Source organism: Aedes albopictus, chromosome 3, assembly GCF_035046485.1.
Source record: "Aedes albopictus strain Foshan chromosome 3, AalbF5, whole genome shotgun sequence".
Classification (NCBI taxonomy): domain Eukaryota; kingdom Metazoa; phylum Arthropoda; class Insecta; order Diptera; family Culicidae; genus Aedes; species Aedes albopictus.
The window spans coordinates 84,924,910-84,938,263 of NC_085138.1; the positions used below are offsets into that span (position 1 = coordinate 84,924,910).

Genomic DNA, 13,354 nt, shown 5'->3' on the forward strand with positions numbered 1-13,354 from the left:
CTGTTGCGTTGTTGACAAGCACACAGGCTCGAGGCATGACACGCGAGTTTGCCATTTCATGAATACTGAGAGAAGCAAACACCGTGTTCACAAGGTTTCCTAGATAGAAATTCCCCTTACGAAAGTAAGGTTCTTGGACCAAGGTCACTATGACTGAGCCATTTTGCATAAGTCTGCAAAGATTGATTGTTGCTGTTCTTTTATGCTGAAGATTGATCTGAGCTATCCTAACCGTAGCCACTACCCAAACTAGGTAAGATTGAACTCTTCGCAATAACAGCACAACAAAGAACAGCAACAATAAAACCAGATCGGTATCGATTGGAAAACGCCAAAGGCGAGGATACACAGAATACACTGTGTAAATCGCATAATGCGAAATCATATAGGTAAAAATTTAAACTTATTAACAGCATCCTCATAATCCCGCCCTTATTTAGCCTCAAGTGAGACAAAAGAAGGACAGCCGATTGTCTCAGAGAAACACAAGGTCCACTGCACCATTGCTCCGGTTAGCGCAGTAAGGGCAACATACTGTGGACGGTGCCCTGGTACTCCACAGGCTCCGTGTGCGGTTAGGAGACCTCCCTGATCATTCTTTACTAGGCACGGTAAGCTTAAAGCCGCATAACACCTTGAATTAGGGGTCACCTGATTAGTGAACTCCTACCACAGGAACAAGCGGTTCGAAGTGCTATTCTAAGTAAGTTCAACCAACCGGTACCGACACTACCTACACAGCTATCTAGGCTGATCGGGGAAGTTAATAATGGTGATCAGCTTCATACGGGCCCGAAAAGCTGGAATCTGCTTAAACTGTTTGGATTGTGATGCCCGATTTTACGTGTTCAACAAGTGCTTTTGAAAAGTATAGCTATGACGTTCAATTCAATAATGTTTGATGTCACGGTTTTCAGTAGAAGTGATAGAGACGGTTCTAACAGATTGATACACATTCTAGTGGAGATCTTTAAACAATGTATGTTCAACTTCCACAAAATTAAATTTAAATTTCTAGGGTTCCCTCCAGGAATTCTTCCAGGCATTTCTCCACAATTTTATTCAGGATTCCTTCAGGATTTCATGCAGGGTTTCCTCTAGGAATTCCATGGAAAACCCCTTCGAGGGGGTGAGAATGGTTCACAAGAACCGAATATGTTCCGTATTGACAACAATACAAATTCATAAAGTTCCGGTCAAGGTTGGTACTACCTATCAATTATATATTATCTGATGGATATGAGTTTGTAATTCTAAAAACTATCAATCCACCTAAAAGTGTGAAGTTTCTTCGTGCCTTAAAAGTGGCATTTTAAAAGGGCCTCATTTCCTAGCTTTTTTCAATGATTTTTAAAAAATAAAATAATTACTCTAGAAACCTAATTTTTTGGCAGGAACTGCTGGCAACTACGAGAATGCCACCTCAAAATTTTTGATTCGATATTCGCAATGTTTGATGAGATATTTCTAGGCAAAAAGTTTTTCCCTCACGTGATCAAATTCCACGGATTTACCCACCTCCACGATCATGATTTATTACTGCATACGATGAAAAATAGAAGACTATAGTCTCTCACTCCAGTGGTTACGATAATTTCTCTTTCTCTCTATGCACAACTCACGGATAAACAACAAAGCATCAAATTTTTCATTCCGTCTGCGATAGGGGTCGCAGTACCGACCACTTTTGGTTAGTACCGGGCTTACAGTACCGGTAGTACCGGTAAAATACCGACACTGGGAAAATTTTCACTAAAATGAAGAGTAATCTATTTTGCACAGAAAATCTGCAATTTACCAGGCCTTTGTGAATTCCGGTTTTCAGAGTTGTCATAAAAGCTAACCAGAAAATATTAAATTAAACAAAAAAAAATATAGATAGATAAAAAAAAATAGAAAGAAATCAGTTGTATGAAACTGATTTTGGAGCTATTATTTAGCTTCTGCGATGTTCCATAGTCAGTATCTTGGTCAGCCTAAAATGATATAGGAATAACCTTACATGTACAAAAACCAGATAGCTGAAAGGTGAGACAGAAGAAGATTTAACTCAATTTTCCTTGATGATGCTATCAACGAATTCTAAAAACGAAGAAATAAGAATCCATAATCTAACAAATTTTATTCTAAGCTAGTAAATCTGTTTCCAAAATTGTTTATCAAAGTACTTGGTATTTAATGTTTTTGTTTAATATTTTCATTGCATATTGGCTATACTAATGACCGGATATCAGCATTTCGGGAGAGATTTTGCGGCACGGAAAGTACCGGTACCAAGGCTCAGCCAGTACCGATAATTCGGTACCAAAAATTGATCGGTAATACCGGTATTTTCGGTACCGGTACTACCGGTACTACATCCCTAGTCTGCGAGTCACATAACGTCTCCACCGATGCACGAGATTAATTATTTGACGTTTAGTAGTACATACCGTGTTAACAATAAATGTACTTGTTTTCATGGCCATTTAGATAACACGACACCGCTAAGACGTCAAACGGGTGAGAACGTGGGTTGGTGCAGACCAGTGCTGCAATTTTTCGACAGGCCTTTATGATAGCGATATTTTGCTTTTTCCATTTCCTCTGTTTTGGTTTTCCTGTTATTGTTGTTTTCCGATCAGCAACACGGGAGCGAAATGAAATAGGTACTCACACTCGTACGCAGCATGCTGAAAGCGAGAGCTGACAGGGCTAAATTTCCATTCAATTTTCTGTAGTTGAGCGTTTTCACCCGTGGTAGCGTATAGGGCACTCACTCTCACAAGCCACCACTTGAGACGAATGGCCTTTCAGCATAAGTAGTGTGTGGATGATTGGGAATTGATCTTGTTAGATCGCTCACGAATGGAGCTCTCGGACTCTGTCAGTTCTCACATCGAGGAACTGAAAACCACCGCCGCAGTCATTCATTTTCGGCTGAAAAACAGGCACTGAGACTGATATTTTGTAGGACTGGTGCAGACTATGCAATCATTTTCTCCTGGAGAACAAACGATTTGTGAGTGAGCGCTAGTTCGTGAGAGCATGCTTTTATCATACAAAGAAACCGAAGTGAGGGCCTTCTGAATCGTCCATGGGTGCAAGGAAAATATAACAGGCTACTTTATCTGAATGATATCGCTGTGTGATAAATCGTTAATCGCGTGAGTGAAAAATTTGGTGCCTGGATGTTTCAGATAATGTTTTGATATATTAACATATTCCAACCCACATCATTAAACCACGTTTGCCATTTGATGAAAACATTCGCGAAATGATGCGATTTGCTTTCGACAACGAATACGTTTTCACCCATCCTCGCTTTATTCAATCAACCTCCCATACGAGTAGCACACGAACGGACTCAATACTGATCAGCATAGTTGACTCTTCCTTTTCGCCGTTGAGCCGTTGCGTTCTAGCCAAGCATCTCTTTTCATCGCTTTCGATGCTTTTCGACAGCTTATCGCGAAGCATCGTTGGCTGGAAGCTTTATTAGTATGGTATCGGTACATGCGAATGTTGCTTCTGTGTGCGTGTCGAGCGTTCGTGCCGTAGCTTAGAAAACCAACCTATTCGGTATGGTTCGGCTATTCGGGCGAGCGTGGTGCGGCACAGTCAGATGTGTGCAAAATCGTTTGTGATTTACATCATGTTCGTTTTGCCACCTCTTTGCTGCTGGTCATCGCTGATCAGTGCACAGCTCAATCGCACGCGAGAAATATACAGTTGATGAGTTGTGATGAGCACTAGTGAGGTGATAATTTGCATCATTGCATTAAACTATATATCGTTGGACACTGCAACAATGGTATAATTTTATAAAAATTTATGTAGCTTTTACATTCTTTCCGGTGAAATATACGACATTTCGTATCTTATCGTAATCGGTGAAAAATAGCAACATTGTGGAAAAATCGGATTTATTCATGGAAAGTTCGAAGTTTTTTGGCGGGAAAAATGACTTTTTTTTAATTACAACAGTTTATTTATTTATTGCATTTTTGACGTTTTTAATTGCTCAAACATCAATTATTAAAGGAAACTTTTAATTTTTTATGCTTTTTTATTTGTTTATGAAACTTTTGTTATCTATTACTGATATCACCTTTTGGAGTTATTTGTGGGATTTTTTTTAATTTATTATGGAACATTTAATTGTCTGTCCTTCAACTAATTGCAAGATATATCATTAAAAGGCTAAAATATAAACGACTCATAAGAAAGTGATCATTCGTCATAAATAATTCCAAAAGTCCCAGTGAAGAAACAGGGGTGTAAGCAGTAATAAATAACAAAAGTTCCATAAACAAATAGAAAAGTGCATAAATAAATCAAAAGTTTCCATAAATAATTGATTTTTGAGCAATTAAAAACGTCAAAAATGCAATGAATAATTCAACTGTTGCAATAAAAAAAGCCAATTTTCCCACCAAAAAACTTCGAATTTTCCATAAATAAAACCGATTTTTCCATAATAAATTGGGAAATTCACAATAAAAAAATATCTAAAAAGCAATAAATAATTCAAAAAGTGCAATAACAAAAAAATAAATTATCAATAAATGTCAAAAAACGAGCAATAAACGTAAATGCATTTTCAGCCAAAAATTACATAGACCATGCGGCGAAGCCGCATAGAGGATTGAGGAACTGAGGCGGCAGAAGGCCGCCGAAGTTTCCGATATCCGATGCACCGCAACTGCATCGATTCGGTTCTAGGCAAACCACAGATTCAAGAATTTGCCCGGTATAATGCAAACATAGATGTTATCCCTTTTTTTAGGTCCGACGAGCGATAGCGAGTTCGGACAGCAAGCAATTGCTTGGTAAATTGCAATCATAGTTACGTAAGCTTTTCAGTCGATTCAATCATATAAGTGCGATTCAGCATTTCACTGTCTCATACTTTTCTGCATTTGTTTTTCATGGGTAATTTCGTCATTTTTTATTGCATTTTTTGAATTTTTTATTGCTTTTTCGATATTTTTTTATTGTGAATTTTCTAATTTATTATGGAAAAATCGGATTTATTTATGGAAAATTCGAAGTTATTTGGTGGGAAAATTGGCTTTTTTTATTGCAACAATTGATTTATTCATTGCATTTTTGACGTTTTTTATTGCTCAAAAATCAATTATTTATGGAAACTTTTGATTTATTTATGCATTTTTCTATTTGTTTATGGAACTTTTGTTATTTATTACTGCTTACACCCCTGTTTCTTCACTGGGACTTTTCGAATTATTTATGGGAAATTTTGTATTTATTATGGAACGTTTAATTGTCTGCCTCATTAAAACGCCATTTCTTTTGTCTATTTCCAGATATTCCATCCTCAAAGAAAATCACAATTAAGAAAGAGGAGATAATCGTTCCTAGGCAGAAAAGTGCACGAAATCCTTGGAAGGCTTTCCTACTCCCCTTCCATACCGCCCCCGTTGATCTGATCAAATGCGCATTCCCCCATCTTCAACAACCGCAGCACAATCATCATCATCATCAGCTAATGAGATTAACATTGCTCCTGAAGACGAGGACAATGATGACGACGAAGACAACGCCAACGACCACGTGCCAATAGAATGGGATTGGAAAATTAGCTCGTTCTCTACGGGGGGTCATACCTACTCTCTGGAGGCTTGTGCTCCACTAATCCTAGCCTGGCGGCCAGCACAACGAAATCCTCGGGCCGCTTTGACCTGGTGTCGTCGCCAGTTTTTAAGTGGCAATTTTCCACAGTGAACGTGTCCGTCGAAGCCCAATTATTCGAAGAGTGATTGTGTGATTGTAGTGGGGGTGGGGTTTATGGTGAAGCTTTCACTTCCCCGAAAGGATACTTATAATTAAGTCTCGAAGTAACGCCGGTGCTGTGAAAAGAAAAAAAAAACGGAAAAAGAGTTCAACTTGTCACAAGGTGTTGAGAATTTGTTCCGGGAAAAGTGGGGCGCGATTGCGGAATTTCAATCAAGGTGAAAATCGAAAGAAATAATTTTCTTCTACATTGAGATTCTGTCTGTAGCCTAACCAAGCAGTCAGCAACGGAAGACATGGAAGCGGTGATTGGATTTTTCCTGTGGCTACTGGCGATCGGATTACAAAGTGGTAAGTGAAAAGTTCGTTGGTATTTGGTGTTCATTTTGTGGTTGATGACGAGAAATAGGCAACTTGAGCCGGAAAGAGACACAATATTATGATTGAGCAGGACATGGACACTTAAGGACACTTAAATCTCAACCAGCGTCGGGCCGAAAATTTCCCTGATAAAGCTAACAGTACTAATAATTAAATCTCAACTTTCTCCATAAATGAAGAACTAGGAAGCGTTATTTTGGATTCAGTGCAAATCTGGGATTGAATTTTTAAAGAAATATTTTTTTAAGACATTGCTGAATTACTGGAGCTCTCTATTTTATTTTTTTTGCATTCAAATATTCATTATGATCGAAAAAAAACGAGCTCTTAAGGTGAATATATAACGAAGCCACCCCACGAATTTTCAAGAGCACAAATCTGAAGAACCAAATGTCTCACAACGCTGAAAACTTGATCGATTGGTCACCCGCTGGTGGTGACCAATCGATCAACTTTTCAGCACTATCCATCATTTGGTTCTTCAGATTTGTGCTCTTGAAAATTCGAGGGATGGCTTCGTTATATATTCACCTTAAGGTCAAACAGTTTTTTTAACTCATAGTACTATCGCACATACAAATATAAGAAAAACTACTTGAAGGCAAATAGCTTCTTCGTGAAATTAAGAATTATCTCCGCCCGGCTGGATATACCTAAGAAAATCGTCTTGATGATTTTTGCGATTATTTTGCACCATTTAGGCTCGTGCACAGAAAATGCAACAAAAGCAGGATTTCATATTTTTAGTAAAAGACGGAGAAGCTTCTAAAAAGGAGCTTGGATAATGAGAAAGGTATAATCTCCCAATCAGTGCTGAAAATGTTAATTTTACATAATTAGATTCAATCACCTACAGTTTATTTCAGAAGCTGAACCTGAAGATATGGTGTATGAAAAACTTGCCTGGCTAGACCAATTCTACAAAAAAAAAACACGGAAAAAATCCATTAAATTTCACTACTATGGATATTAGACTGGGTCAACAAAGTCGATTTTTTGGAACAAAGCTTTTTCGATTCCTTTTAGCGTCCAAAACAACTGTGCAAAATTTGGGAGCGATTGGTTGCTTCCCCGTATTCTGCATTGCGATTAAAATTTGTATGGAATTTAGTATGGGAAAACGTGCTTTTTTGCATTTTTCTCATAAATTGAAATTTTTCGTCTAAAACGATCAAACTAATGACGTTGAAGTATAGCCTAGGACAGGGGTTCTCATACTTTTCCAGCTTGCGACCCACTTTTGATTGCAGTAGAATTTGGCGACCCACCAGCACGTATTTTCAAAAGGTTTTAGAAAATTTGGACCTAGTTTTCAAGTGAATACATTTGATCACTTCCATTGTGATATAAATTAAGAGGTTTTGAAGCAAAGGGGTGTAAGCCACAATAACCCACATACGAATAAATGAGGTATAAAGTTATTCACCGATTTTCCATCCCATACAAAATGTAAAGAGTTTCTATGTCCACCCAATTTACTGCGGTTTATTGTAATTTTTATAATGAGTATCTTATTCTTACAAATATTGATTTTTTTTTTCAATTTGCAGTGCACTTTTCGTGTTTTGATACAGTTAAAATCAAGTTGAGGCGCCTTATTAATCAGATTCAGTAAAGAAATGGCAAAAAGTTGGCAAGGTTTTAAAACAAATTCACACATTTCATGCAATACTGCAGAACTTCACAGATTTTAGAGCTGCTGTTCTGCCTTCGGTCAAATTTTAGATTACCGAAATTCAGCAAAAAATTACTGAAGAAGCTAAAACTAAAATTTCATTAAATAAACTGATAATTCGGTGAAAGTTTTCGTTAGTTTTTATTATTCTGCACTCTCAATCTTCATAAGTGCGAACATCTGTAAGTGTGCGATCACATCAAATTGGTGTCTTTAGCACACGATTTCTTTGGTAAGGATGCTATTAAGATTAAGATGATTAAGTGTTTCAAGTGGATTTGACGCAATCGTGCACTTTTATTTACGTTTTACAATCTTGAAAAGTGTGTGATAGTCCAAGCATTGGTTTAAATATGGGATGGTCTTCTGATGTAATCGAAATCTAATCGAGAGCTAACTGAAAATAAATATACTATATACTTTGAACTAAGACTCATAATATAAAAGATTGAATAGAATTAGGGGGAAACCACGTTTCTAGAAATAATTGTAAAGATTCTACAAAAGAGTAGGTAGTTGTAAATTTGGAGGATAACTAACATTACAATTTGTTATAAGCTAAAGAAGGCATTTATTACAATATTTATCGCCAAAACCTTCGCGACCCACCTAGAATTAGTCCGCGACCCACCAGTGGGTCGCGACCCATAGTTTGAGAAACGCTGGCCTAGGATATGCCGGAAAACTTTGCCGAAGACCGCAAAGCGATCCGACACTTGCGAAAAAAGTTATAACCTACAGATTGCCTGGTGGTGCTTAACATTTAACATGTAAAGGAATAACATCAATAATAAAATCTCAATTGTTGGCCTAAGTTACCAGGCGAATAACTTTTTTCACAAGCGTCGGATCACTTTACAGTCTTCGGCAAAGTTTTTCGGCAGATCCTAGGCTAACGTTATTAGTTTTATTTATTAGTTTTAGCTTTAACGTTATTAGTTTTATGGTATTAGGCAAAAGAATTCAACTTATGAGTAAAATGCAAAAAAGTACGTTTTCCTATACTAACTTCCATACAAATTTCAATTGCAATGCGAAATACGGGGACGCAACCAACGCAAATATATATTGGAAAAGCTTTGTTCCGGGTTGATACGATCAAATTTGAAGTTTCTCCATACAACGTTGACCCACTCTAATGGATATAACAGTTTTTGAGACTCCATACATAAGGCTAAACTAGAAACATTTCCTCACTTTTTGGTTTTTGATTTTTTATTAAATAACGAAGCTATATTTTCAAAATCGGTTTTCGTACACATGTAGAGGATAGATCAAGGGATCTTCTGATTTTTTTTCGTAGTGGAAAATGGTTTTCGTCTTTTGCAGAAATCATTTTTGAACGAAATTTCACAAAAAAATGGTTTTTGAAAAAATGGAAAACTTTTTCAACACGAAAAAAAATCAGAAGATACACTGATCCATATTCTACATGTGTACGAAAACCGTTTTTAAAAATATAGCTTCGTTATTTTTAAAAAAATAAAAAAACTGAAAAAATGAGGAAATGCTTCCAGTTTTGCCTTAATGGAAAGTTCTCATCTCAAATATAAGAAACCGCCTTCGGCCTTCGGAAAATTTAACTTAGTGAGTTTTCAAATATTTTTACTCCCTACTTTCGAAGATTCCTCTAGAAAACCATCCAGCACCTCTTCCATTGATGCCTTTGGAAAATTCTAAGCTTCCTTTAGAATTTTCTTCAAAATATTCTAAAGATTACCGCAGAAACTAATTTAGAAGCATTCTTATAAAACCTTCACTGGATTGTCTTCTATATTGCTCCATGGATTCATTAAGAAAATTCTCCAGAAATACGATTTTTTTTATAGTGATTTAGAACATTTTCCATTTCCTTCGGAGTTTTTGTCATGATCCTCCAGAAGTTTTTCCTAAAATTCTCTAGAAGGCTACCATGGGTTTTCTAAAAAAAAAAAACTTAATGATTATGTTCAGGAATGCGTTGGATAATTATTTCAGGAAATCATCCATAAATTACTTCAGAAATAATTTCAGAGATTATTCAAGAAAATCAAAGGTTGCTTCAAAAAATTTTCCAAGGGGTTCTTCATTAAATCTTGCACAAATTCTTTCAGATATTGTTACACAGATTTATTCAGAAATTCTTCAAGGAATTTTATTATGAAATTTCCCGGGAGATTCCTTTAAACATTCCTTGTGAGATTCCTTCATACATTTGTTCAAGGATTCCAAGTCCATGAGAATCGTCTAAGAATTTCTTCCAAAATCAATCCACAGATTCCTCAAGGAGTTACTCCAGGAATTCTGTCTTAAAATCTATCAAGGTTTCTTACAGAAACTGATTCGGCTTTTTTATAATTCTTGCAGTCATGTTAAGAAAAATTTCTCCAGATATTCCCTGTTCTAGGATTCTTTTAGGTAGATTTCTATGGGATCCTATTTAAACTACCAGAAATCATTTGAAGAGATGAAGTTGAAGAGATTCGATAAACAACATCGGAAATTTCTCTACGGATTCCTTTATGTAGATTTTTTGGCAAGATTATTTCTAATTCATTTTATGATTGATTTATAAATTTCTTCCATTGGTTGCTCAAGAAAATGTCGCAGATATTCCGTCACAAATTCGTTCAAATATTCAGAATTCAGGTTTATCCAAGAATTTTTTGATGAATGATTTCTCCAGGAATTTTCCTAATAATATCTTATTTTTTTCTTCTATGAATTCCACCAAGGATTTGCCGAGAAGTGTCTCTAGGAAGTTCTAAGGAAATTCCTCCTGGTTTTTTTTTTCAGGAATTTCCCTAAGATTTATTTGGATATTCCTCCAGGGATTCACTAAAAAGCACTTCGTAAGATTTCTATAGAGATTTTACTGAAGATTTCTTAACCCTTAAAGCCCCAGGACAAACTTTTTATTTTTAACCGGCTGATACTCAGGAACTATAGAATATAAAAATAAGTGGTTTTCACTATGATCGATGGGAAGAGTTGTACTTCATGCAAGGGTAGTTGTCAAATCGGAAGTCCATGCTTGAACCCGATTTTGCACCGGAAATAAGTGTTCCCTGGTTCAATGTTTCGACGGTTCGTCTATGAATCTGGCATTTTAAAATAATTCTGAACTCTTTAACAACATGAAAAGATAGGCCAACGCAAGAACACAATGCTGAGGTTGTTTTCTAGCATGAGTTGCGTGTGAAACTTGGTCCCAGATGTGTACTTCCGGAAAAACTCGGGGCGCACTGCTCCCAAAGCTCCATAATCAGTTTGGACCTGAAAAGATTATTTTAGAAGTTTAGTGTATATGAAGAATTTGTTCGGTATACCGGAGTCCTTTTTTAAGTATAACTCATGTGATTAATCCATCTAGAATTTAAACACGGGTTTAAGTATGACCAACGAATAATTACAAGACCATTGCATACTTTTAGGCGTTTATCGGTTTCTGTCCAAATTTACAAAATTGACTCCACTTTGTAAAAACACGTTTCGGTAAGAAACTAAAGGCCAGATTTGGATTCCAATTTAATAGATCTACCGAGAATAAAAAGCTATGAATTGAAAAATTAGCCAATAGGCAGCTGTAGAACATATCACCACAGCATTGCACCAGGGAACACTTATTTCCGGTGCAAAATCAGGTTCAAGCATAGACTTCCGGTTTGACAACTACCTTTGCAAGAAGTACAACTCTGGAGCTCGATTTGAATAGGTCGTATGTACATTTGTCGATATAAAATACGATCAGTTTATTTTAGTTATTGTAGCAATATGTAAGATATTTTGGAGACTTTAAATGATGGAACAGAAAGTCTGTTTTGTGATGATTCTGCTGTATGTATCAACTTTGTTAAATTCCAGCGGTTTTTGCAATAATAAGCGAATCCAACTGATCGAATTTTTAATTGACAAAAGCACATACGACCTTTTCAAATCGAGCTCCAGAACTCTTCCCATCGATCATAGTGAAAACCACTTATTTTTATTTTTTATAGTTCCTGAGTATCAGCCGATTGAAAATAAACAGTTTGTCCTGAGGTTTTGAGGGTTAACTATCAAAAATCTTTACACCCGAATGTGAATTTTTGCTATAGTGTACGCAAACGTTCATAATGAGATGTTCAAGTTAATTCCTCAAGAGGGAGAGTTCGCCTTCCTGATCCTCAGGATTGCTCCGTACATTCTTCTTGGGGTTTCTCCAAGAATAATTTGAGAAATTTCTTCAGTGATTTCTGCTGAAATTCATACAAAGATTTTTTTCAGAAATTACTCTTGCGGTTCCATCAGAAATATCTCCTGCGATGTCTTCAGAAACCCCTGCAGATGTTCCTTCTGGGATTTTTCGTTAGTTCTTCCAGAAATTGCACAAACATTACTGATGAAATCTTCAGGGAATCCTTGAGAGAATTTCTAAGAAATCCTTGGACGATTGGGTCAAGAAATCTCTTTGAAATTCCTGGTGATACCTTCAGAAACTCCTGGAAGAAATTCTTGTATTAAGACAATATTTCCTGATGCAATTTCTAGAGTGTCAATTTAGAAATGCCCAGGAGAAATTGATAAATGCCAAGGACAATACCTGGAGAAACCCCCTTTATTCTCTTAAAATAAAAATCATTAGAGGGTAATTGATGATCTCTGCAAATAACTCCAAGGAAAAAATGCTTGATAAACTTCTAGAAGAAATCCTAGAAATCGCAGGCTACTGGTGAAATTTTTGAAGGAATTCTACAGTAAATTTTAGAGGGAACTTTTGTATACATTTGAAGAAATTATCAGAAAAACTGCTTATACAATTTCTGAAAGTATATGCATGTACACAAAAATCCCTAAATTGTACGCATCGAGAAATTTCTGAAGCAAAACCTGCAAAAACAATAAAAAATCAATAAAACCACTGAAGAAATAAAAAAAATTGTTGGAGGTACAGGGCGTGGCCAAAATGTTTGGGATAGGCAACTTTTTTTCTCCCACAAAAAAATTCAACGTGCTGTAACTTTTCATGAAGTGCATCAAAAATTCTCAAATTTTGACTGTTCGTTCACCAAATATATGGGCATCTTTGGTACACATTTGGGCTCGATTGAATAGTCACGAAGTTAGAACCGTTCGGGTAGAACACTTTTTTTAGACAACTCAATTTTGAGCTGTCATATCTCGGAAACCAATGAACCGAATTGAATGAATTTTTTAACGTTTATCAACAATATATTGATACTTAATACAACGTTATGAAATGTAATATTTTTTCACGGCGAATTAAGTTATACCGGGTTGAAATTTTTACCCATATAGATGAAAATTAGTCAAATTTACAGTACCACACAAAAATTACTAAATGTGTTCTTCCTTTAAGCTAAATTGGTTCCAATAAATCTGATTAAAGATAACTTGAGAACAGAAGTGGAAAATCTTTGGACATCAACACTAAAATTTATTGACATTGACGTAAAAAAAAATACATTTTTTCGAGAAAAATCCAAAAAGTGTCTATCCACAATTCAGGCAAAACATGTCTAAAGGTCCAATCTGCAAAAGAGAGGCTCTCTTTGGTTTCCCTCTCTTTCGTTATTATCTCAG

At 36.1% G+C, this 13,354-nt stretch overlaps 1 protein-coding gene across 3 annotated transcripts in view; it reads left to right on the forward strand.

The window, feature by feature from the left end:
- LOC109404827 (relaxin receptor 2) overlaps nucleotides 1–13,354 on the forward strand; it is a 354,324-nt gene that overhangs the window by 70,289 nt on the left and 270,681 nt on the right. For all 3 annotated transcript variants that reach the window (XM_062857075.1, XM_062857076.1, XM_062857074.1), the window contains one exon: nucleotides 5,310–6,087. In XM_062857075.1, the coding sequence (XP_062713059.1) occupies nucleotides 6,033–6,087 (55 nt within the window). In that variant the 5' untranslated portion in view covers nucleotides 5,310–6,032. The remainder of the gene's footprint in view (nucleotides 1–5,309; nucleotides 6,088–13,354) is intronic.